Below are 26,026 nucleotides of genomic sequence, written 5' to 3'. Positions count from 1 at the left end.
GGAGAAACGCATTCCAGCCATTTGCAAAAAAACTGTCTTTAAAACAAATTAAAACCCCAACACTTTCTCTGCATGAGTCAGGAGCGAACGAGCAGAGCGGGGCTGCAGAGCGGGGAGGGAAGGCAGCTGGAGAGCGATGGAGGGACAGCACATCCCGAACGGCATCGTCCAGAAGCAGGGACGGGAGCGGGGAGTGCGGATCCCACCGTGTCCCGTGGCCCTCGCCAGCAGCACCAGCGCAGTCCAGCCCCCGATGCTTCGCTGTTCACCTCGGCCATGGCCTCACCTCACAGCCACGGGCACATCCCCTCCAGTGCCGGCCCTGCCGGTCCCGCTGGCCTGGACGGGTTTTGGCATCAACCCCAGCCGGTCTCCCAGGTCTAGGTGCGAGCGGGCGGGTTTTGGGGATTAGCAGGAGCTGGGATGAGCAGATGCTGAACAAAGCGGTTTGGGCGCCCATCTGGAGGCAGAGCCGACAGCGAGGAGGTGGCAGACGCGGCCGCTCGTGTCCCGCGGCCCCGGCCAGCCCGTGCTCGTGGCTCCCGCACGGCCAAGAGAGGACGGGGCTGGGCAGAGCCCTGTGTTCTTCTCTTCCCACAGATGCAAACCAGAGCCAAGCACCTTGTAAACCCGCTGCCCGCGTTCCCTGGGGCTGCTGGAGCGGGGATGTGAGATCCAGCTCTCCATCCTCACCCACTGCTCCCTGCAGCATTTTTCCCTCCATCTCAGGCCTTTCCAGCTCCAGCTGGAGCGCTGCAGCCCCCTGCAGCCCAAACAGCGCTGGATGGGCGAGCAGCTGCGGGCCGGTGATGCTCACCCCACGCTGCTGGGGCAGACGGTGGCCGACCTCTGGTTTCAGGCTTTACTGGATCAGCTCGAAGCACCAAGTCCCCCCCGCGCTGACCCAGCAGCCGGTTGGCGTTTGGAAATGAGGAGCGACAAAGCAACAGGAACAATGAGCTGCAGCCAAGGGACGGAGGGAGAAGGGCTGTGAGAACCCATCCCGGGGCCCAGCGCGGGGCTGGGAGCGACGAGGAGCGTGCGGCGCTGGCAGCCCGCGGCTCTTCCCGATTCTCGTGCAGTTAATGCATGAAATGAGAGCGCGTCTCAGCCTCGGCCCCTGCTCCCCACACAGACAATAGCGTCCTTGTGGCCAAGACGCCTGCTCCGGGCTGTGAACGTGGCAAGGGGAGGCCGGGCGGCTCCGCGTTTGCTTGGCCTCTCGCCCCCACCCAGGGCGATGGCCGGGGGACACCCGCTTGTCCCCAAGGGCAGCGCCGGGGACAGGGTGAAGCGCAGACCGCGGGCGCAGCCACACGCAGCGGTGGGAATTCAGAATATCAGTGCAAGGATCCACTGGAATTTGGCTGAAAAGGCAGCTCCAGGGGGGTGGGGATCAGAGATGCGCCAGGTCCCACTTCCACGTGCTGCAGATCTCTTCCCTTCATGCTGGGAATGGGGGGGTTTAAGTCGAGACTGCTTGAGCCAGGCTCACGCAGCACCCAGAAAACATCCCCCAGGAGACACCGGCAGTGGCACAAACCTGGTGTTGAGGGTTCGCCACGTCACAAAACACCCGGGACTGGCCCATTTGGCAGAGGGAAGCTCGTTCCCTGGCGTGACTCTTGACCGCTAACGTCGGAGGCGAAGCATCCGGCCCCTCCGCAACCTCATCCCTGCTGGCACCGAGCTGAGTGTGCAATTCTGCCTCTCCCGGGGTCCCGGGGACGCGGCACACGCGGGTACCGGCTCCTGTGGGTCGCTCGCGCATTCGCTGCCGAAACGCCGCCACTGCCCCATGCCCAAAATCTGTGCCGCATCATCAAAACTGGCACAGGGGGCCAAGAAATAATCAACTGCAGCAGCCGGCAGGGAGCCGGAGCCGCTCTCGGTGTTCGGTTTCACCCGCGCTCAGCTGAAAGCTGACTCAAGTTCAAGTGCAAGCGAGGGTGACGTCAGGTTTGCGGAGGAACGTGGGTCCCCAGCAGCTCTGGGGGACACACGCGGCCCCTCGTGTGGTGGGGACGTTGGGGACACTCCACGGAGCGGGTGGGAGACGCCGGCGGGTGAGCCGGTGCTCCCTGGTTATTAGTGCAGATATAAACAGACTCCATGTCTTCAGCTGCCAAGGTCTTGTTCCAGTTTCTATTGTATTTTTTAAAGCTGACAAAGACTCAGCCGTAAGGAATTAAAGGAGCCGAGTTCCTCGTCACCGCACAGCGCGGTTATTCCCGGTGACCGAGACCAGAGCGCCGTGTCCCCGCGGGCTGTGGCCACCGGCTCAGCACAGCCAGCCAGGGCACCCAGCTCAGCACGGATTCCCATCGACAGACACCACAAAGGCGGGATTTACCTCCCAACCGTAGAGAGCTGCTCAGGGCAGCTGCTACTCAACGGGAACCGAGGGACGAACCCACCTCAGGCGTCTGTCCCGATGTTCCAGAACAAAATCGATGCCAGTAATTAAAACATGGTAAATTTGAGTGATTCCCACCTCCAACAGCGAGATCTCAGAGCCGAACACAACCGGCTTCCGTCCTCCACCCTTCACCCCACGTTGCACAACCATCCTCCGTCCTACACCCCGCGTTGCACAACTGGCCTCCGTCCTACACCCCGCGTTGCACAACCGGCCTCCACCCGTCACCTCCGCGCAGCCACCGTAGTGGAGCTCGTGCCGGTGCTACGAAGAGCAGAACAGTAAGAGCCAAGCAAATCAGTTTCTTAAAACTTATTTTAATATCCATGTCTCATCTGTTGGGTAGAGCCAAAACAGTCTGGCCTGCTTTAAGTTACAAATTCTTCATACACTTTTCTTTAAGTAAATGAACAGTGTGGCAATAGGGTCTGTTACTGGAAGTGAAACCCGTATTAACGAGGAAGGCGTCGCAGCCGGAATTCTAGCAGGGTTCTTCGCCGCGGTCGGCCCCTACATGGGTGTCGCACAGCGGGAAGAAATGCATCTGACACAAAACTAACCACACCCACAGAGAGCACACACTGTATGGCCGAGAAACAACGGGACCGGGCAGGAAAAACCCTTCTAGAATTCTCCCCGATGCGGACAGACGTCAAACCGTCAGGTCCAGCGAACAGGAGGAAGCATCAGCCCTGGTCTGCCCGATGGAGGCTGAACGGACCCGCGGAGGCGCCGCTCGCCAACAGGTGACCTGTGGAGCAGAGCCGCGGGGATGGAAAGGGCTGAAGCACAACGCGGGGCATTTAAAGATGCAGCATTTCTTTGTTTAACACACGACAGTTGAGAGGCCACCGTAATGCAGCTGCAAGCGAGCACGTCCAATGAAAAGCCCAAGAGTCACTACAAAAGTAGTAATAAAAATCAAAGGGGCAGAGCTCTCCGCTTCCCAGGCCCGTTAGTTAATTTTGACAGACTCTCCCTTCTTTTTCAGTTAACCACAAGTTCCCGCGCAGGTTTGACACCACGCCGCGGGCGCCGGGTCGCAGCACGGCAGACGAGCGGCAGCCGCCTCCGAGCGCGCCGTGGAGAACACCTCCTGCCCCCAACGGCCATTCGGGCACCGCGTGTCCCAAACAGCCCCCGCGCGGCCGGGGCCGGTCCCGGCGGTGCCGCAGGGGCCGACACGCACCGCGGTGCCCGGGGCAGTGGGACAGGGAGCCCGCACCGGGGAACCTGGTTTTAAACACCACCCTAAACCGAATGGTGCACCACAGGAGCTCCCTCCCCAGACAAACCCTGCTCTCCAGCGCTGCAGCTTTAAATATTTCCTGGCTCTGAACTCCCGCCACATGTCAGGAGCGCTGCAACCTGGCTGCCACATGTTCGAGCGCTGTGCTTTTTGTGTGCTCCGTTTTCCTTCACCGCGGGGAGAAAACAGGGCAGAGGGGGACAGGAGGTTTGTGTCTCCCAGCTGAGGGGGTGAGAACCCTCGGGATTACAGACGGGAGACAAAAGTAATAATTAGGGTGTCTGCTCCCTTCTAGAACATTATCTCCTTCCCCCTCGTCTGCAAGCGCAGCAGCAAGCTAGGGAAGTCAGCGGGTTTCAAAAGGAAAGCGTTAGGGAAGGGAGGAAGCTTTGCTGCGGAGTCACCTAACGTGAGAAGAGTCTTCAGCCTCGCGCTTTTGTACCCAGATCCGCGCAGTGCTGCGGGAGACGGGTCACGCCCGCCTCGGCCGCGCCGCGATTCCTTCCCGCCCGCTGCCCGCCGGGGTAACCGCGCTCACCAGAGCAGGTCGGGCACGTGTCCGAGGGCGCCTTCAAAAAGAACAGCACTCCGCAGAAATTAAAGAGCTGCAACCGTTGTGAGAGCCGTGCAGCAGCAGCTGAAACCCTGTGGCGGCCGGGGCCGTGATCCGCTCCCACTGAGGGAGCCGAAAGCTGCGCCGTCCGCAGAACAACACTGCTACGAACCTGCTAATACGGGTTTCACTTTGAGACCAGAAAACTGCTTTTCTTCCAAAAAATTGTTATTTTAAAAAACTGAAATTAATTAGGGGTAAAACACTAACTCTAGTGCCATGAACAGGCAGGATCAACTTTTTTTCCCCTCCAAAGGGCAAAGAGTCATATATCATCCCCAGCTGAACGTTGGTGCTTCGAGCTTTTCAGGAGATGTTACCTAAACTTTATTAAAAGAAAAAGAACAATGTTTAAATATCAACACTGGACTAGCCCAGTCTTTTTCCAGAGTCCACATTCTTCATATGAAGCACACACGGCGTCCTGGATTCCCCAAGGCTGCATGTTCACAAGTTCACAGTACATGGAACCACGTCTTTTTGTATTTTCTTGAGTTTCCCCTCCTTGCTCAGAGCAGCCACCGTCTGTGGTCATTGAACCTCAAGCCATCTCCTATCCACGTGGCTTGGCCTAGATGCCCAAGGTTTTCTTGATGAGAGTTGATGTTGTCATGCTCTATGGATGGAAAAAAGCAAGAGAAAAAAAAGCACCTGGTACAGGTTTGAGACCCTTGCGGATTCCTCTGTTCCAACGCGTTTCTGAAAGTGTCTTTTTCGCCCGTTTCTCAAGCAGTTTTTGGCCTGCTCCTGTGTCTCAGTTTGAAGAGCTGTTATTGGAGGACCCAGAGGTCGACGCGATCGCAGCTCCAGCTGGGCTGCTCGTGGAGACGGACTTGCGGATGTGAGGCAGCAAGTACGGGTCGCAGGCCAGCTGCTGGACATCTATCCGGTCCTCCTTTCGGTAGGCCAAACAGCGTCTGATGAACGCCTGCACATGCCCCACAAAGGCAAAACGAGAGTTAGTAGCCAGACAGACACAAAAGAGTTTATTTGACTGAGAAACTGTTGGGAGCGGAGCCAATCTGGCAACCCTGAAACTCCTTCCCCGTGACCAGAGACAGCCCAGCTCCCGCAGCGGGAGCCCCGTTGCACCAGGAGAAAGCCCGAGCGAGGCACCCGAACGCTGCGCTGCTCAGTCCTCAGCCCGACGGCGACAGCACCGACCGCCCTGCAGGAGACCGGCCTGAACACACAACCCCCGCGGGCCCCAGGGAAACGGAGCGGACAGAAGTGCCGGTGGCGACCGCGGATCCCCACGCACAGCGCGATCGACCTCGCCGCAAGGTTTACCTTCGCTTCCGGCGTGACTACTGGCTTTGGAGGGAACTGCACCTCGGTAGCTTTCAGAATTGTGTTCTCCTGCAGGATATCTTGCTGTGACTGGTTGTGACCGAAGGGCTACCGAAAAAACAGAAGACACTTGTTAAAGGTTGGTGATGGGCCTTAAAACAATCGCACAAGGCTGCTGTTTATCGTCACTTGACATCAGCATTTTTCCAGGCAAGAAGCCCACAAATGCCGTGAAGGTGCAGCCGCCTCCAGCCAGACGAGCAGGACGCGTTGCTCCCACGCTCACACTGAATTAAAAGGATGGAATGTGTCTGGGGTGTCTCCGGTTTGGGAATCACTGCTAGGAAAGGAGTTAAATGCCTTCTTACCTTCCTGCCGTAGAGACACTGATAGAAGATGACTCCCACTGACCACACATCAACTTTATTTGAAATCTTTGGAGGTTCTTTCCCAACCACAAAACATTCTGGTGGCAAATACCTGGTTGGAAGGAAGCGACAACAGGTTATGAGCAGCATCTCGAAATACTTTCAGTCTTTTTCTTTAGAAATGAAGGAAAAAGCTGCTGTGATCAGGTATTGACTTGAGGCTCAAGGACCCAGTTTCATTCCCGTGCATGTTCGAGCCCTGATCTCCTTCCAGGAATGGTGACCCCCGGCTCTGCAGGCGCTCGGGCTCCGAGCTAGTCAGCCGGTTTATTTGCACCAGAGCACGTACAATAATCCCATTTTCTTTTATCTTCAGAACTGGAATTTGTTGTTAAAAGGGCTCGGCCAACAATTCCACAATAGAAACACGCAGCCAAAAGACATTTCTAGAAATGCAACCCCGGATGCCACGTCCTAGTTAGAGACGCTCAGCCTCGCTCAAACCACACGTAGTTTCATTTTCAGGAACAGAACAAAGCTGTACAATGCAGAGGCCTTCGCAAACGTTCCCGCAGAGCTGCTGCTCCCAGTGCCGCGCCGCAGCCTGGCTAAGGGCGACGAACCGCGCTCGGTGGCACCGGCCGCAGGGCTCGCTCAGCCGCGGGTGACGCGGCCGCAACGCTCGGCACCGCACGTGCAACGTTGCTGAAAACATCTTTCACGTGCCCCTCGAAGTGAAGCTCCGGCTACAGACAGCGCTGTGAGATTTTCTGTAAGAGCTAATGATGGATTTTCACCTCCTCATTTCACTGGAATTCTCTTTCCATCTCCCTCATGTACCTTAATCTCCAGATAGATGTAGTATTTTCCTCCTCCTTGCTTAAACCGTCAGACAGCACCATCACAGACCGAAATAGCAGCCGAGCTCCGCTCCAGAGCTCGCTGTCTCAGCAGCATGTGCGGTTTTTCACCAGGCCCTTTGGTTTTCAAATGTATCAACACTAAGCCACTGAAAAGTAAGAAGCTGCCAGCCTCAAAGGAGCCCTGTGACAACAGGAGCAATTCCTGGGGTCTTGAGCCTCGGTGCCCCAAGCTGTCACACACAATGGCAGCACACGCAGAGCTGACAGAGATCCAAAGCTGTTTGCAAACTGGTTTTGACGTGTAACTTGCGAGTGCCCTGGGCGACACTTACCAGTAAGTACCAGCCCCCTGCGATGTCAGTTCCATGCCATCCACAGAGTTGTAGCTGTCATCATCCATGATTTTGGAAAGTCCAAAATCGGTGATTTTTATCTCTCCACACGCAGTACCATTGACTAGAAGGATGTTACCTAGAGAGAGGAAGGGAACAGCCCCTTAGGATGCACATCTAGCATGAAAAACAAACCAAGAATAAAATGGCATTGAACTCTGGCACCCGGCATGAGAACACAAGGAGCCTAGAGGAGCTGCAGCAGCCCGGGGTAGGTGTTCCGATACTCAATACTCTGAGCTCCAGAGACAACGCCAGTGCTAGAACTGATCTGCCCATCCTCAGTGACCCAGTGGCCTGAGATTACTTGGAGCCTCCATGTTCTGAGTCGCATTAGCCAAACGAGCCCGATGCCCGTGCAGTTCTGACCCCGCCCAAAGGTCCTGCTGGGAGGGCAGGTCAAAACGGAGGCTTAAGAAGTACTCACACAGCCATGACTCATTCTGCCCAGAAGTCCTGACTTGCCCTGGCCTCTCAGCAAGCCAGAAACTCTCTCCTTCCTGGCAACACTCCCCAGTGGCTTTCTAAGCTCAAGAAGGACAATTATTGCTTAGGCAGGAGTCTCTTACAAATCCAGCAAGGATCAAGAAGTCAGATCCTCGCTGTTTTTTGCAAAGCCTACAATAAGGCAGCAGAATCGTGCGTGACGGCAGCGGATGAAGCACGGCTTCAGAAGGCCGTGGGCAGAGCTCTGCTGCGTGCTCAGACAACGCCAGAGCAGGCGGAAGGAACGGGGTCACCAGAGCTGGAGCAACAGCACCATCTCCTGTGCAGATTCCTCGGGCTGATGCAACAAACCACATCACACAGCGGTTACACAATGCTGATGAAGTGCCACCAGCCCAGGGAGACAGCCAGGGATAGCTGCCCAGTTTTACTGGCCTAGGATAAAAAAAGGCTCCGTAGCCAAGAGGCAGCACGCCAAAGGGAGCACTTCTTCCACTTCTGTGCCAAAGGGAGCACTTCTTCCACTTCTGTGCCAAAGGGAGCACTTCTTCCACTTCTGCCCTCGCGTCTCTGCCCAGGGACAACGGGGGAACTGCAACAGCTTTTGGAGGGGACTTTCTACCCGGGAGATGTCACAGGACTCAAAGGCAGACCCGAGCAAACCAGCCGTGCGTCCTCAGCTCTGGGAGCTGCCGCACCATACGGGAAACCAAACACTCCAAGTTGTGCCACCGAATTTGCAGGCAGACGGTTACAGAAAGAACAAGCCAGGGGAATGGGAACATGAAACACTCCAGTAATTAACGGAACCTTTATGAAGCAACAACAGCAGCTCTCACCAGCAGAATACAAGCAGGACATTTAGAAACCAAACATGCTTAGAGGTTCAAGGGCTCGTGCTGAACAAGGAGGCTACTTTTTCTAGAATGTCCCTTCCCTGTTTCACGTGGCAATTCTGGGAGACGATGCCCTTTCCCCAGCATGTTCTATGCATTTTGTTCTTCTTTCTTGTTGCAGACGCGTTCCCCAGGCAGCCCCGCCTCCTTTTGCCGTCTGACCGGAATAAACTTCCCCGCGTCACCCAGAACCCGTTACCTCACGCGGCGGCCCCGCGCCATCGGCCAGCAGCACGGCATACCTGGTTTAAGGTCATAGTGTATGATGGGAGGTTTGATTTCGTTTAAGTACTTTAAAGCGTTGACAATCTGCATGATAATGGATCGCGCCTCTTTCTCCGACATGAGCTTGTGCTGTTTCAGGTAGAAGTCCAGATCGTTTCCCTCACAGTATTCTAACACTGTACAAAACCTGAGGGCAAAGCAGCAGTTGTTATCATTAAGGCACCTGATAGAAATCAGAACACATTTTTATTGCTTGGCTGTAAGGTTCACCTGTTCAGTCAATATATTCAATTAAGAGTCCTGCAGCCTGTTAATCCCTTTCTAAAAACAAGCTACCATGAGCACAGCCCCCAATGCTCAATAGTACGAGGGTCAGAGATGCCCACGGAGCGCCAGACCCAGCACTGCAAAGCCGCATGAGCTGGGGCATTTGCCAGGCCAGCAAAAGCAGGATTTACCAGCAAAGCGCCACATCTGGCATAATACGGCACATTGGTTTGTGAGCTGCTGTCTCTAGAAAACCGCCGTATGTTGAACGCACCGCAGACGTCTCTGCGGTACGGTCTGTAACGCTGGTGTGCACGTTCTCTGCACTGTCCTGCGACGTTTTAAGAGACCAAATACAGGTAGTGAATGGTCAAAGCAAGTCAAGGACATAGCGACATAACTTACGAGTCAGTATCCAACGAAAAGTAGTCATATAGCTTAACTATTCGAGGATGATCCAGTTCTTTGTGAATTCTGTATTCTCTACACGCATGTCTGAAAACAGGAAAGTCTGAGCGTTAGTCATACAAGTGATTAATGTTAAGTTCTGCAGATAGCGAACACACAGCACACATCAGCCCCACGCCAATCCATCCCGGAACATTGTTCAGACAGGGTAAGAAAAGGAAAACAACCGAGGAACTGCCCAGAACAGCTCCTGAGAACCACAGAATGAGTGCACCTCAAACGCTGGCGATACTACAGAATCACTCATCTTGATTATTGGTGCTGCTTGCCAAAATAGAATAACCTCATCATAAACTGTTCGGGGATCCAAAATAGCTGAATACAAATATCAGCAAGTTCTAGAAACATTCCGTGAAGCTCAGCAGCCCGACCTGCAGGGCTGGCAGCAGCGCAGCGCGCCCCAGTGACCCGCTGGGGAGTCCGGAGCCCAGCCCAGGAGGCCTGGCGGCCACCCTGCAGAGCTCATCTAACCCAGGGCACCGGGGAGCGGGCGTCACCAACACCCAGAGGCCTCCTGCGCCTCCCTCCCCGGCCACGACGCAGGTGGAGTCCCAACAGTCTGTGAAAGGATTAGGCATTCCAGGAAAAGGAAGACACCGGATAAGCAAAGGCAGGAGCTTGGGAACACGGCTGCCTGCCTTACAGCCTCACTTACTTGTGATAGTTTTCTTTCTTCTCATCTCTCCAGTTTTTGTTTAACTGGTGTATTTTCACAGCTACGTATCTCTGTTCTGTTAAATCAAACGCCTGCAGAGAGAAGAGCTGAAAGTCAGTAGGAATCACAACTTGGAGTTAATACTGCAAAAGCAGACAAGCTGTAACGAACCGATATCCCCGCCCAGCAAACCGGGATTACAACACACCGAGTGAAGAGCAACCCCGCGTTTTGATGGAATTCAGTTTTACTAATGAAAGCGAGCAGCTCTGAAAACAATGGAATACTCTGCGCTTTGACCCGACCTTCCCTATGGGATCTAACTACCGGTGCATTTAGTCTGACATTTTACCACCAGAGCTGCAATGGGATCAGAAAGGCCGAACTACCCAAGTACAGACAATCAATCGCAGTGGGAAGACGCTGCCGTTATCCCCCGAACCCCCGACTCGTCTTCTGCACTCAGTTAAAAACCCCCAAACATACAGAAGATTTTCAACACTTTTTTCCCCACTGGTAGCTCAGTTTTCCATCTTGGAGCAAAATGCTTCAGCTTCTTTAGAAACTGGAGAATTCAATGGAGAAGGGTGTAAATCTTGTGCTGTGTTGTTTCCCCTCCAGTCTCTGCTATTCAGTCTTTAGAGAACAGAGCGCTGGAACTGTGCTGGGGGAGAAGTGCAGGAATCTTGTACCGCGCCTGAGAGCAGCAGCTAATGATTTCTAGGATGAGGCCCGATCTTATTGTAAGCAGACAAGGATAACGTGTGTCCATCTCAGGAGCTGTACGCTTAACTCCTAAAGCTCAACAGATTGACCCAGACCTGGGGAAGAAGAGCTAAGCATTTATTTGTTTCAGTAACAGTTACGACTCCTCTGTGTGCTCAGGTAGGAAGGATTTGCACCCTCTTGCTTTTGCCTGTGGAGCCAGAGCTTTCTACTTCAGTCAGCAAAGCCTCCGAAGAGCAATTCAGGGTATTTCCACGCAGACAACACTTTTCTTTTTCACTACGTGGGCAGTCCCGCCCCGCCTGGCTCACACACCTATTGTTGTATTGCATCAAAATAACAACTAACCCTCGAGTTGTCAATATTTGCATTGGCACAGTTATTTTAGTTCTAGGCAAATTCAGGCTGAGTTAAGAACGACTGGGTACAGACGGGGAATATTCAGAGCTGGAAAGGCTCTGAAGTGGAAGAGCCGAAGGGCAAGCAACGATGCGCACGGGCTTTGGCCACACGAGCGCGGACGCAGCCGCAATGCTCAGCTCCGAGCGCGTCCCAAGACCACGCACCCCCGCCTGCTACCGCAGAGCGTTAGCGAAGCCTCGAGGAGAAAAGCCTTCTACCCCAGGACACGCGGGCTCTGCTCCTATCACTGCAGCTATTTCCTCTGATTTACGGTGACGTTCAGACTTGCTAGGCCACATTCAATCAAACTCGGCCGCTTTGGCTGCGTGTAGCACTTGAAGAACAAGCGGTTTGCTCCTCTGTCCTGACAGAACTCGCAGACTCGGTGCAACGTTTTCTTGTAACACACGTCTGCAGGAAATCCGACCTCTGAGGACAAGGGCAGAACCCAAAAATCTCAGGCCTGCTGCCTAATGCAAGCCAGATGCACCATGCGCTTCGTCCTCCCTTCTGTCCGCAAGCACACACCCCACTGAGAAAACAAGTGTGAAGTTCTGCTTACTGCAGCATTTCACTGCAGATCCAGGTCACACCACAGATTGCCACTTCAAATTTACCTTGTATACTTCACTGAAGCCGCCTCTACCCAGGAGATGTAGCAACAAATATCTATCATTTAGCGTTGGATGGTCTTTAAATCTGGTGAGAAAGCCATGATTTAAGAACACTGGTAGACATAATGTACAATAAATTACAGCTTAGAAACAACATTTTTATATTGAGACAGAAAAATATTAAAACTGCGTTAACAACTGATAGATTTAATACTATTTGATCACTGATGAAAAACTAAATAATGGTGTGTTGATGCACTTGGAAGCTTTTGTCTCTCATTAACTACAAGCTGTATCACCGTGCCGTCCCCACGGTTAATTGACATATTCAGTCGTAACACCAACTTAAAAAAGATTACAGGTTTCCCTGGATGAAGGGAATAAAGGGATGTTACACCTTCTTGTCCCCGAATCCCATGTACTCACTGTGAATTATCTTCATTGTGTATCCTTTTCAGTTCCCTGATGTGTAGGTTTCTGACCCTCTCTAGCCGCTCCAGCTCCGCCTGGATCTCCGCTTCTTCCTGCGCCCAAAGCAAAGGGAAACGCGTCACTGTAAGGGTGCAGTTCGCACTTGTGCCCGATGGACGGAAACACGAACGGAACCGCACCTGCGAAGAAGCTGCGAGATTAAAGGGGCGGCCACAGCCAACTACGAGTCCAGCGGGAGGTGACGGCAATGAAAACTGGGCAGTTCTGTTGGCACCTCCACCCAGACAGGAGCAGACGTTCTTTACACCTTCTCATGCTCATCATTTTCTGCCATTGAGAAGCGCTGTTGCTCTGGTTCTGCTCCGCCCGATTGAGCGCTGTGTGGCTGCTCCTGCAGGAGCTCAGAGCCTGCGGGGCCGAGCGGACGCGCTCGGAGGGAACAGGGATGCCGTGATGCCCCGTAGCGACGGGGCAGCGCTGGGAGAGGACGCACAACGTGGAAGGACAACGTGCGGTCCTGTCAGCGGTAAGCGGTGGAACAGCTCAGTGCAGCTCAGCGCCACGTGGAGCTTTTCAAGTACTTTCTACGGAGCTGCAAGTTCTCGTGCCCTCAAACACGACACTAAAATTCCCATTGCTGTGGACGGGGTTGCAAACCTCAATTAAAACGTGCGCCTTCAGCGTTATTATTGAGTATATATGACTCAAGGGACATAGCTGCCCATTAGTCTTGTGACTCTATTCCTCCCCTTCTCAACTTGTTCTATTTTTAGGTGCAAAGAATGAGCCGGTTTCCAAAAGCGGAGAAGGATAAGCACAGCCTCAGACAATGCCATGATTCCAAAGCATTACTTCATTTTCCATTAAGGTTTGTTTCCAAGCGGATTCCTGTGTTCCGGGCTGGCACACTGCATGCCAGCATGGATGGACCCGCAATTAATCCACTCAAGCAATGCGGAAGCTTCGAGCAAGCACGGCTTGAGTGTCCTGCCCACGTCATCTTATCACAAAGGAGGGTAGCTTTAAAGTAAAAGGGGTAGATTTAGACTAGAGAGAAGGACGGAATCGTTTCTCCTGAGGGTGGTGAGAGCCTGGCCCAGGTTCCCAGAGAGGTGGTAGATGAACCATCCCTGAGACACCCCAGGCCAGGCTGGACGGGGCTCTGAGCAACCTGAGCTGGTGAAGATGTCCCTGCTCATGGCAGGGGGGCACTGGGGAGCGTTAAGGTCCTTCAACCCAAACCATCCTGTGATTCTATGATTATCTAAATATAACTACACTGCAGGTACAGTTCCTACTGAAGCCCAGTTATTTGAAAACAAATGTGCATTACAGCTACCTAAACAGTACTAGTTTCCCAAATGCCAATAGATTTTACTGGACTGTTACTGGTAACGCTGGTTACTCGACACTGCAAAGAAATGGGAAAGTGGGTGACAGTTGTTCCATTCCTTGTCCCCCGGTCAGACACGCACAGAGCCCAGCACCAGGCAGGTCACCGCGACTCATCCACAGAACGTTCTGAGCTGGAACGGACCCACAAGGATCATCGAGTCCACGCATCAAAACAGTGGAAAACTGCATGAAATCCTGACGATAAGGACACAGAATTCTATATATTGAAGCAAAGGACATCGTTCCTGAATGCCGCTGCCTTGGAAGAAATGACCACCAAATCCTGGCCATCGCTTTCAAGCAACAAAATCCTCTCAATTATCAAACCAACAGCAGCGACCTCTAAACAGAAATGCTTTTGTTCATGGAACACTGAATCAAAAACCCACCTAAAGGTCTTTTCTGCGCTCAGTTCTTACCTTTTTAAGGTGACCTAGTCGGAGTTTGAAGATTTCCTCCTGTTCGTGGTACTCTGCTAACGTTAACCTGCACACGAGAGACAGATCAGATGCGTTAAGTTTCAATGCATGTGACAGAGTGCTCTGCAACCCAGATTTTTGGGCTTTTTTTTTGCAAAACTCGCAAGCCAAGCTCCCTTTGAAAGAATCCTGACCATAAGGAACTGCTTATTACACATTCAAGATGCATACAAAACGCAGGCGGTGCCATAAATTCCATACAGAGGTACGTTAACTCCCACCCCTCCACCCTCCTGCAGCCACAGCCTGAGTTTTCACCAGACTCAGCCCATCCACACGGCCGCCCCACACGTGTCCGTCTTTGGTTGGTGTTGCTGCATAAGGAATAAAAAGACAACTGAATAAACCAGCAACAAGCTTTCCACATATCCCTGTGCACAAACGAAATCCAGGGCTAAACACCAACCGTCTGCTCACTATGCACGAGACGTAACGAGCGCCACCAGGCAAGCGCTGCCCGACAGAGCTGCCCGTTCGCAGCAAGCGTTGCAAAATGCAAGGGGGCTCCGAGACAATGCTGCCCTGTTGCACAGAAACACGTTTGAAATACATCACCTCCAGCGCAGCCCAAGGTTCTAAGGTTGCCCAAACTGCCCTGACAAACCCCAAAAAGCCCCAGCAGATTCATCTCACTGAATGAAAGTATTTTTCTCATTCCCAAACTAGAATCTGGTTTCAGGAGAGCGCACGTCTAAACTGGCATCACGGACCCGCCTCTCCTTCGTAAGGCACAGCAACAACCGCACACCAAAGAGAAACCACGAAGCAAATAAGGAATTTGGGTGTCCACTTCTTTGTCACCCTGGCTGCTGAGAGCCCTGAATACCGCATTTCACCCGCCTCAACAGAAAGTGCATGGAAATAAAGGCTTCTCAACGGGGACAATTTGTTTTTCCTTAAAAAAAAAAATCAATTCTGAAGTTGTAATGCTTAAGAAAAAGACAAACTCGATGCACCAGAAATGCTGAGTAAGGTGCTGCATGCAAAAGAAGCCAAGCTCATGCACAGCCTGGGCTCAGCAATGACCCCTGTTTCACTGCAGAACTGCTCAGACCCGCAGCCAGACGCCGCAGCGCGCCCGGCCAGCTCCACGGCGCCCGTCCGCGCGGAGCGACGCCTGGAGCCCAGGCCACCATCCCATTCCCACGAGGTGTTTTGTGCAGCTCCGCAAAGCACCACCAGGGCCACGGAACCTACGTTTCATTTTCCGCTCCGTTGGTCTTGTTCTTGCGCTGCTTCTGCTCGTTGCTGGCTGGCGGGGTCTGGCCCATGGCGGGTGGCTTCCGTTTCGCTAGCATTTTTCGTTGCCTTTCTATTTCTTCCCGCTGGGAGTTGATCCTTTCCTGTTGTCTGGGAGGAAGAGAGTAGGAAACCATGAAGCAGGTAACTAACGGTACATACTCATTTGTCTCCAGTGCCTGTTCTTGACCGGAGAATGAATTTCACATCAGTTGTTCTTGTAAGATTAGTAACACAATATTTTTGCACAGAAAAGGGGAGTGTGCCAAACATTACAACTCGGATTCTTTTCAAGGTGTTTTTACATAAAAGCGGCTTCTTTTCTGACCCACAGGAACCTTCCCTAAGAGAAAGGTTCTGTTCATACAGAGGTTATCCAAAACCGAGGAGCTGCCGCCCGCCCGGAAACCCCGCGATCCACGCTGAGTCACCAGCGCTGCGCACGCTTTCCTAGCGGGCTCTGCTCAGAACTCGCAGCCGCTCCCGCTAGAGCTGTTCCCCAGCCCGGCGCTGGCCGAGAAGGTATCTTCGTACTCCACCGGAGAGCTAAACTGTCCCTAGTTCTCTGAAACAAAACCAACACCGTTCCCCACTTCACTAAGAAAACAATCCTCCAAGGTAAAGGGATTATCTTAAAACATTTTCCAGTGATAAAAGCACTTTCTTCCATGTCTTACAGCACAAACTAGGGAAGAATTAGAAAGTCCATCTGTACCTCCCTGTCAGACCACAGAGCAGTGATATGATTCTAAAGGATCACACATAGCTCTCTCTCATGCAATTAATTTGCCAATTCCTGCCTAAAGGTCTAGGCCAGGTGGGAATTTACTGGCTATTTCCATTAATATCCTGCATAAAAGGGTCTCTTGATCTGCATTTCCAGGTTTCTGCAGCCCCTTTGATCACTGTTACAGGAGGCAAACAAAGTTAAATAGTATGGATTTTCTCTTTCAAGCTTCTCTACTTTCTAGTTTGAAAAAAGGAGCTAATTAGCCTTCCTTGACTACTATACACAAGTATGCAAATTGATGGGCTCCAGATCCACGTGAGGATTTGGCAGCCCCTGCACCCCCAGCCCTGCGCACCAGGTGGGTGCCCCGAGAACACCCAGCGGGCGCCGGCTGTGTCCCAACACGGGCCAAACCAAACAATCCCACCCCCCTTCACGTCTCTGGAGGTTCAAGCGGCAACATTTCTCACATCGATGCGGAACCGTTCCCATTGTCAGCAGGGAGGTTTCTGTCTGATCCTTTCATGCATCACTCACACCATTCTCACATTTTGACATGCAAGACATCACACAACTGCTGAATTTTCCTGCCTCTGCAGCTCAAGACAACTGTGTCCTCACTTGATGAGGTTCTGGAAGGCATAGCCGTCTGTCCACTGCTCGGTGAAGGACGCCCCGTGCCGCACCGTGGTGAAGTGACCCAGCCTCAGGCGGTCCTGCATGCTCTTGTCTCTGCAGGCCATCTTCTCCTGTTTCGACTGCAAACAACACAGCACACGTGTTAAAATCTACGCCATAAATTAGCAGCTAAGAGCTGTGCTGTCTTCGAAATCACTACCAATTCTTACCACTGTCCATTGTTTCGTGCTGCTTATCTGAAAGCCAGCTGAAAATCATTGATCAAATGACTGCTGGTGCTTCACACTGGTCTGACAGGCATTTGTTTGCCTCCTTTCTGACACTTCAGCCTCACCTTTCCTTCCCCTTTACTACTTGGGCAGCTCACACCCATTTTATCATCAGCTGAAGTCAGTCTAGCAGTAGGATTAAAAGTGTCCCTTTGTATCAGGAGCTGAGCTAGACTCCAGACATGGCTCTATCAGGCCGTTATTCACTCAAACCGGAGGTCTGGAGAGAAGAAAATGCGCCTTCAATCGCTGTTAAGACTGAGATAGAGTGACTAGCCAGCTCAGTCCCAGACTTGCACAACTCCCAGAAGTGACACAGTCTCAATTCGGTCACCAACACGCACAAACACTGGTGGTGGCGCCCATTGCAGTGTTTCTGGTGAGAGGAAACTCCCAAGGCCGGAGATGGGAGCCGCAAAGCTTCAGTCGGGATTGAAGACGGACCGGCCAAGCTCAGCGGAGCTGCAGAGCCACCTGAATGCCAGGTGTACTAACACCCGGCCCAGAGCTACAAACCCTCCCAGCAAGGGGAGTCCCGCTCGGCCAGGAACAGTCCGCCCTGTGACAAAACCAACCCAACCAGACAGCGCGTACCGGCCAGCACCCTGGTGTTCCACCCACCCAGTGCCCACACACAATAGGTGTAACTGGCCAGCAGGTGAAAGAGCAATTAACCCCCCACATTGTTTAACATCAGGAAATCTGGAAATGTCTCAACACTGAAGCAGCTGGGAGGCGGGTAAACAGCAGCCTGGCACCTTCCCCAGTGTCTTTAACGTGTATTAGGCAAAGCAGCTGTCTCCAACTTTGCCATTAGAAAGAAAGGCAGTCTAAGTGGCTTGCCCACGCCACAGAGCATATCTGGCAATGTCACTGCACAATGGGATCCTGCTCGTGCACTGCCGGAGCTGGACAACACGCCTCAGGTGTACGGGTTTCCAAACCAAGGAATGCCGGCTGCATTTACAGCTCTATTTCACTTAAGCCAGGGAGATCACTCTGAAACTGGGAAAAGTAACCAAAACAAAACATTCTGAACCATTCTGGTCATAGCGTTACATTCCTATTTGCAGGGAAATAATTCAAGGCAGAATTCCAGTTGCCTTTTATCACCACAGCAACTGCAGCAAGTTTGCGCTGCTCAAAAGCCAGAGAAGTTTTCAAAGACGTGAACTGCGACTGCAGAGCTGTGAAAGTCTCCAGCTCACCTTTTCTATAAGAAGCTTCTTGCTCATCGTTACACATCTGTTCAACCGCTCCTTGTACTTCTCCAGCATCTTCTGCTGTTCATCTATCTGCCGTCTCAAATCGCAGTTGGCCTGGAAGTCAAACAGGAAAAGCCTCTGACTTTCAATGCCCCAGAGCCAACCTAAGCGTCACCCAGGGAGCAGCTTCTCCAGCAGGCTCTGGGCATGGGGTTAGAGCAAACAAAGCAGCGGGAGCAGGAAACAACGAGGTTCTTCTATCAAAACATCCCAGCCAAGCTCTTCAGATTTTAACCCACTCACATCTTAATAACCCTCTACAACAGGGATGTGCCACCACCCCGGTTTACATATAAGTCTCTTTGTACCTTAACTCCTTAACATAAGCACTAAGAATTTTTTCAACTTTTACTTTTTTAAACATTTACGACCTTGCCACAGTTACCAAGCCTCAAAATAACACAATTACCTTGCAAGGAAGAGCTGACTGGATTTGCTTGGTTCCACGAACAGCACGCAAGCCCTGCTCCGCAGCCCAGCTGCCACCTGCATGCCAGCTACCTTGAAACAGCGGCTTTTTGAAAAGCTGTCTCGCTCTCAATACTCACTCTTAGTAGATCATCTATCCTCCCCTCCTTCTTCTCCAGGTCAGAGTTCTTGCTGGTTTCTAGTGCAGATATTTTTTCCATTGTGAGGTCAGACTGTAGGGGAAAAAAAAAGGTCCCTCTAAAGCACATTTAAGAAAAGCAGATGATGTTTCAGACAGTCAGCACACAACGGCACGGCGCAGCCCCCTCTGCTCCGACAGGCAGGTCTGAGGAGAACAGATCCCCTGCATCGCACCAGCCTGGGGAAGAACGTTCCCAGTAAATCTTGCCATAAAGCCACAAGAAGAATCTCAGCAATTTAAAGGGCAGCAAAGAGGCAGCAGCACAGGCAGGAGAGCTGCTCCTCTTCTTGACTTCGGGCCAGTGAAGCTGCTGAGAAGCGCTGTCAGGAGCTCGGCTCGTTCCGCCTCGACAGGACAAGCTACGCCGCGGTGTGCTCCGCAGAGCTGCAGCTGCACCGGGGACATTCGTACTGCGAGCAGCGCAGGCGCAGCCTCGACCCAGCCGGGAGCAGAGGCGCTCATCACCATCAACCACGCTCCCCTCACACCTTCACTTACAGAGAGGAAGAACGTTCGGGTACAACAGAACAGGAACAGAGCTACAAGGTGCTTCTCTCCTGAGCACTTTGCACGCAGCTGAAGGGCTGTCCCCAGTATTGACACAGAAAAGCCTCAATAACAGATTAGGCAAGCTCCAGTAGCAGCAATGGAAAAGCATCCTTTGCAGGATAAGGAGCAGAGTTCAGAGCGATTCACCCCAATCAGCAGGTACACACTGAGTTGGGTCTACTGGCTCTTTTCACTGGAAACATTGTGCCTACTACAAGTGGCATCTGGTGTGGAAGACAAGCTGCATCGAGCTTCAGTCTCATATTCAAGAGATGTACCACCTAGTGAGCTATACCTGTGACTGCTTGTGCTGGGTGGAAATCTGTTTTTGGGAAGTGCAGGAATGCTCGGTGTTCCCTGATCCGGTAGAAGATGGGCTGCCTTGCTGGGCCTGCAAAAGAAAGTGAGCGCATTGTTAAACGCTCCGCAGCACCATCACCAGTGCCCGCGCAGATACCTTCATACGGGAGCGCAGCCTGGCCTGGGTACCACACTGCCGTGTCAAGGTTTAACGATACCCTAAAAGATTTATTTTATCCAAACAAAGGCAGTCAGTTTCTTTCAAGAAGCCCGGCCCAACCCGCTAAGAGACAAAGCTTTGAAAAGCCTAATATAACTCATGTCAGCTGAGATTAAGCGAGGCCAAAACAAACATTTCTCACAGCACGAATATACTTCATTCTTTTGCTTCTTTGCATGTATCAGATTAGATGCTATTATTCTGACCTACATAAGATTTCGAGCCATTAACTAAAAACTCACGTCATTTCATTTCGAAGCCTGGGACGTGGAAACCTTCACCAGGAAGATGAACTTACCAGAAGATGGTAGACGTGGGCACCACTAAACCAGGCTGCACCTGAACCACTGGCTTGGAGCAGAAGAGCTTCAAACTCCCCATCCCTTAACCAGAAACACCCCTTGGGATTCAGACCTGTTCCGAGCTGCTCACCGAGACAAACGTGAAGCAGAGGCCACCTCCCCTCTGCGCCAGCTGCTCGTTCTCCAGCCGCTGCTTCGCCAGCATCACCGACATCAGCGTGGGCAGCGCTGAGTGCTCCTCCTGCGGCTCCTTCGCTGCGCTGCCGTCCACCCCGTACAGCGGCTGCTCCCCTCGCCGCTGCAACGCAGGCAAAAACAATACCGTCAGCTTTGTCAGGAAAACAAGCGGTTCTCTGGCTCTGCCGCCACTGTTGTGAGCGGAGCAGCAGCTCAGGAGCGGGCAGGCAGCGCGGGGAGGATCCGCGCGCTCAGACAGGGCTCCTGGAGTGACCGTTCCAACGGCAGACACCAAAAAGTAAATGAGGTTATCAGTCAAAAACAAAGGGTAACAAAGGAGCACACAGCACAGAATTCCTCGTCAGTATTCCTGTGCGAATACATGTGCCAGTGGGGCAAAGTACATTGTAGATCCAAAAATTCTTAGTGCATGTTGATTTTGGTCAATGCTTTCAATATGATACTACTCCATGTTTTTCAGGACTCATTTTAGAACAGCCAATGTCACGACACATTCACTATTCTGGTGAAATAACCCGAGTCAGAACTGTTAAATGCCAGCAACCTAACCACGTCCAGGACCCAGACGTCACGGTAAGCTCATCTCCGTCATTATCTGCAAGATAGGCACTAATGCGTTTCCAGGTTCTTCTCAAGATGCGCTGTACCTCTCAAAGGTCAGCTCCCTTCTCCAACTGCGATACAGGAGCCGGGTTCAATAAGAACACGGATCACCTGTGCTGCACCGCTCACAGCACTCGGGATCCCACTGCCCTCGCTACAGAAGCCAGCCCATCGCCACTAAAACTTGGCAGTCGGAGACATAACGATACACATCTTCCCAAGCTGTAACTCGGGGCCAGGCATATGCCACATGGAAAATAAACAGGCAGGTCAGGCTTCAGGTTTTCTTAAAAACCTAAATTACAACCTGAAGCATATTTTCTGGCTAACATTACAAATAAGAGCATGCTTTCCTCCCCAAAAGAATGCTCGTATGTCAGAGTGACCTTGCAAGAATTGATTAATCCCGGCCCCAGCACTGCCCCTGAGGCACTGCACTGGGTACAGGCCCCAACTGGACTCTGCCCATTGACCACGACTCTCTGGCTTCTTCCCTTCAGCCAGTTCACAGTCACCTCACTCCCCGCTCATCCAGACCGCACTCCCTCAGTTCAGTGTGAGGATGCTGTGGAGACTGTGTCAGATGCCTCACTCAAGTCAAGGGAGATCACGTCCACCGCTCTGCCATCATCCATCCATCTTATGTCCTCATAACAGTCAATGAGGTTGCTCAAGCACGACTTCCCCTTGGTGAAGCCACGTTGACTGCCCCTAATGACCCTCTTCTCCCTGATGTGCCTTGAGATGGCACCAAGGAGAAGTCGTTCCATCAGTTTCCCAGGATGGAGGTGAGGCTGACCGGTCTGGAGTTCCCCGGGTCCTCCTTCCTGCCCTTTCTGAAGCCTGCAGTGCCATTTGCTGTCCTCCAGTCCTCAGGCTCCTCTCCCGTTTCCCAAGACTTGGCAAAGATGATGGAGAGCGGTCCAGCCATGACCTCAGCCAGCTCCCTCAGCACCCATGGGTGCATCCCATCCGGACCCATGGATTTATGGTGTCCAGATTGCCCGACTGCTCCCTAACCCAGTCCTCACCAGCCCAGGCAAACTGCTCCATTTGCAGCAGTCCAGAGATGTGAAGACAAGGAGGAATGTCCTGAAGCCATTACTATTGCTCTACAATTCTGATTGCAGAAAGTCTCCACTACGATATAGACTCACAGCTTTAGAGGAGGTTTGTCTCATTCTGAAAGATACCACAGCCACGAGTACTGCTTTGTTAGTTGAAATAAATGTCTTCAGGTGCCCTGTGCTAAAACGGCTTAAAAACACCGGTTATTTCTTCACATTCAGATCTTGCAGAACTGCTGTGACAGCAAAATGGAATAATGTAACAAAAAAACAACAACAGATGTGCACGTATACGCATTTCTTTGCGAGCTTTTGCTATTGCTCCTTACAAGTCCCACGCACATAAGAAGTAAAAGACCCTTCCAATATGATTATGGCATGCAAGTTCTGCAGTATAGCCAAGGGGTCTAATCAAGACGAGAGTATCATCACACTAGTGCTGTACAAACACACAGCACACTGCCAGCTCAATGGAGAAATTCAGGAGCTACGATGGAACGTAAGATAATTAAGATGTCAGCTCCACGTTGTATTAAGCACAGTGCACTATCTGTAACCACACAGCCTGCTGAAAATATTGATCTTCCACGCTTTAAGCTCAGATATTCGTACCAGTTACACTGGACTAGTCGCTGTTACAGCGTCCTAAACATCTGGCTTTGCTGCCAGAACCCAGTCTCAGATGTAAAAAGAGAGAATACGCCCAATCGCTCACCAAGAGCCCCTTCCTCCCCGCTCAGAACCTTTCGTGACCGTGACGCCCTCGGTGCCGCGCCCCGGCTCCGGCGCCCGAGCGCACACTCACCGGCAGGGGGTTGGACAGGGAATGCTGCGGCGACGACCGGGCGACGGGCGGCACGCTCCGGCCGGGACTGGTGCCTGGGCCGCTTCCCCCAGCAAACTGCAACGCAACAGAAATGCTACATCAGCAGATTTAACAGAGATGGAGGAAACGTATTCATCCTAAAAACGAAGCCTTATAGGCTCTAGGGACTTATTTGCACATCCCTGCACCTAAAAAAACTTCAGGCAGGAAAGAAATGTGTGTTAATAAGCACTCGATTTCTGACTCTGAGTTACTCAGTAAAATGGGGAACAAGCGTAAGAGAAAAGCTGGAGCTCTGGATCGTGCAGGCATGGAAAAATTCCAGAAACTAGGCAATAAAAATCACACTGATTTTGAGAATGCCCGTTGTGGTTTCGGGGAGGGGTCTCTGTCTCCTGTGTGGGGCCTTTTCTCAAGAGACGCCCCGTGCCCCACTTCCCACTGAAATCAGCAGGACTCTGCAGGCGGCTCTGCCACGCACTGACCTGCACCCAAATCGGTTTGCACAGGCAGATATCCCCATCCGAGATCCGCGTTCCAACAGAAACCAACCCCAGACCTGTACTTACGGGGCTGCCCTTTAAAAAAATGCTTGATCAACTGTTCAAAGAAATGTTCATTTTAAAGCCTACTGCCAAAAACCTCATGTCCTCTACCTGATCAGATTTGAGCATCCCGGGTTAACAGCATCAATGACTCCAGTGATGGATTGGGAACAGATGTCACGTTACAGACTATCTGCAGGTTTTGCATAATGTGATTCAAGCAGCTTTCTCAGACAATGTAAAGATGCTTACCTCAAAATAATCGCTAATTTTATGTCCTCTAGGAGTGCCTTTTCCTGAAAAGGGAAACAAAGGATGAAAATAAGAGCTGGTGTTTTTCAGAGCAGAAGTTGTCCTGCTCCTGTCTCTTGACACTTTTCCCTGGAGGAGGATGCAACACCTACCACAGCACGAGCTGCTGCACAACAAACGACTGCCCCGGGGTTACAGCTCTGCTGCTGCTGTTGGGAGGGTTTACAGCCGAAAATTCAATTAACTCCCATTCCAAACACGTCAAATCCAATCAAACAGCATTTGCACTTGCTAAAGTACTTAAAAACCACTAAACACCATCGAACGTTGCGTAAGTTCTCCAAAATTTCCTTCAAGATAAGGACAGAGCAAAGGGTATTTTTACTCCTCCGCCTTCAGGTAAATTACTGCATATTAGATCTCTCACAAGCATTCCTATAAGAGTTAGACAGACAATTAGTGGTGGCTTAACACCAGCTCATTAAAACTTAGCCCTTTCTTATATTATCAAAGCAGTTCTGGCAACACAATCCTCGTTATTTCCCTGTTGAAGAGCAAACGAAATCAGCCGCGTGCCCACGTGCTGGAGAACCGGACCTGGGACGCGCTGGGTTTCCCAGTGCCGAGACAGCCCTGCCCGCTTTACACCGCGGCACTGCCTGCTCTCCATTCGCCGCGCTGAGAACCCGGAAAGCAGGCAGGCATACATCTCGAAAAGCAAGGCAGAGAGCACAGCCTGCGTTTTGAAGCCTGGCTGCTGTACACGTGTGACACGGGACCCAAGCGCCCCTTCTGAGAAGCCGCATTAAGCCTTTTGGGCAGCCTGCGCCATGAAAATGCAACAGTTTGTGCGAATAAGCTGTAGATGGGTAGTTCCCTGCCTATAAGGATAACAAGGCTCCCAGAAGAGAGTAAAATCATGGAGCAGTCTACATGGAGCTGCCTGACGCACCCTTGCGAGGAGCCGTTGCTTTCCTAGGACACTGACTATGCAAACGTGCACAAGTTACCAACCGGCGGCGAATCCTGCGGCGGGGCGGGAGGACCAGTTACCTTGACTGCTCTCGTACGCTTCCGCTTTCCTTTTCCTGTTCCGCTGGTCATTCTGCTTCTTCTCAGGAGTCTGCCAAACAACACTTCCAAATTAACATTTCTGCACTTATTCCAACATTTAAAGAAAATACCGAAAAATAATAATCCGCTCTATATCCCCAGTGGCCATTTCATTTCTCTGGGGCGTTTGTTGCTACTGCTGGTACTTAAAGTAACAACTGCTCTTAAATAGCTACTACCTCCTAATACATGTGCTGCAAAAGGAAGAATTGGGTTAGGAATTAGGTTATGTCTGTAATTTCAGCTGCAGCAAGCCGTCCCGTACTGCCCGGTCACCTCGCACGCTTAGCACACGTCCGAACACTTACAAAAACCTGTATAAACCATTGCACGGTATCACAGCACAAGAGCAGCCACAACAAGAGGTTGGCAAACACACGTCCAGATCTGCAACCCAGTGGCGACTCACAGTCTACCAGGACAATTCATTCTGCCTGCAGCGAATGCTGCTGTGCAGATGGCTGCAGGAACTCCTGCCTGCGGCCGCACAAGCGCAGCCTCGCGCCAACGCGGAACACGGCAGGACGGCGGCCGGGAGAACGCGGCCGTACCGCGGCAGTCCTCCCGGACCTCGCTCTTCATTCACGTCAAGGAGCATCTGCCACTTCCGTGAGCAACCAGAGACCTGAGAGGCAGCTCAGCAGCGATATATCCAGCCACTAGGTTCAATACAGAGCACGGCTGGGAGCCCCGAAGGCTCCACAAGTGTCAGTGTCGACACGGGAGGGTGCAGGAGACCCTCCATGGTCCCCTCCCCATCTCCAGGGTCACTTATGTGGCCAAACCTGCTGAAAACTTGAATCAACACTGTGCTGGAAGCATCTCGCTGAGGCTGCTGGAGAGAAACACACCTTGTCATTTCCATCAGCAACATCACTGTTAAAACATCTCTTATCCCAAAGGGATCCAAATCATTTCTGACCTATATGCTCTACCATCACTGCAGACAGCACTAAACCACAGCCTGGGGGCAGGAAGCAAACCACAGCGCGCAAGCACACCCGGGAAGGGAAAGCCGTGGCCAGGTCTGTGGTAAACCCAAGTTTCACGCTCTTTGGAAACCAAAGTCCAAAGTACCCTGTTTAAAGATCTCTGCCCA

At 52.1% G+C, this 26,026-nt stretch overlaps 1 protein-coding gene across 4 annotated transcripts in view; it reads right to left on the bottom strand.

Annotated features, from left to right (window-relative positions):
* Positions 1–2,716: 2,716 nt before the first annotated feature.
* Positions 2,717–26,026, bottom strand: part of TLK2 (tousled like kinase 2) — a 35,120-nt gene continuing 11,810 nt past the window's right edge. For all 4 annotated transcript variants that reach the window (XM_065039254.1, XM_065039253.1, XM_065039256.1 and 1 more), the window contains 19 exons: positions 24,868–24,937; positions 23,815–23,858; positions 22,997–23,092; positions 20,454–20,621; positions 19,797–19,892; positions 18,891–18,983; positions 18,286–18,396; positions 16,791–16,927; positions 15,398–15,550; positions 14,141–14,207; positions 12,321–12,418; positions 11,898–11,979; positions 10,153–10,244; positions 9,435–9,524; positions 8,780–8,949; positions 7,135–7,273; positions 5,940–6,051; positions 5,572–5,679; positions 2,717–5,209 (listed from right to left, as the gene is read on the bottom strand). In XM_065039254.1, coding sequence (XP_064895326.1) covers positions 5,036–5,209; positions 5,572–5,679; positions 5,940–6,051; positions 7,135–7,273; positions 8,780–8,949; positions 9,435–9,524; positions 10,153–10,244; positions 11,898–11,979; positions 12,321–12,418; positions 14,141–14,207; positions 15,398–15,550; positions 16,791–16,927; positions 18,286–18,396; positions 18,891–18,983; positions 19,797–19,892; positions 20,454–20,621; positions 22,997–23,092; positions 23,815–23,858; positions 24,868–24,937 — 2,100 coding nt within the window. In that variant the 3' untranslated portion in view covers positions 2,717–5,035. The remainder of the gene's footprint in view (positions 5,210–5,571; positions 5,680–5,939; positions 6,052–7,134; positions 7,274–8,779; positions 8,950–9,434; positions 9,525–10,152; positions 10,245–11,897; positions 11,980–12,320; positions 12,419–14,140; positions 14,208–15,397; positions 15,551–16,790; positions 16,928–18,285; positions 18,397–18,890; positions 18,984–19,796; positions 19,893–20,453; positions 20,622–22,996; positions 23,093–23,814; positions 23,859–24,867; positions 24,938–26,026) is intronic.

Source organism: Columba livia, chromosome 23 (assembly GCF_036013475.1).
Source record: "Columba livia isolate bColLiv1 breed racing homer chromosome 23, bColLiv1.pat.W.v2, whole genome shotgun sequence".
Classification (NCBI taxonomy): Eukaryota; Metazoa; Chordata; class Aves; order Columbiformes; family Columbidae; genus Columba; species Columba livia.
The sequence above is the reverse complement of the archived record's forward strand: the minus strand, read 5'-3'. Positions and strand labels throughout refer to the sequence as shown.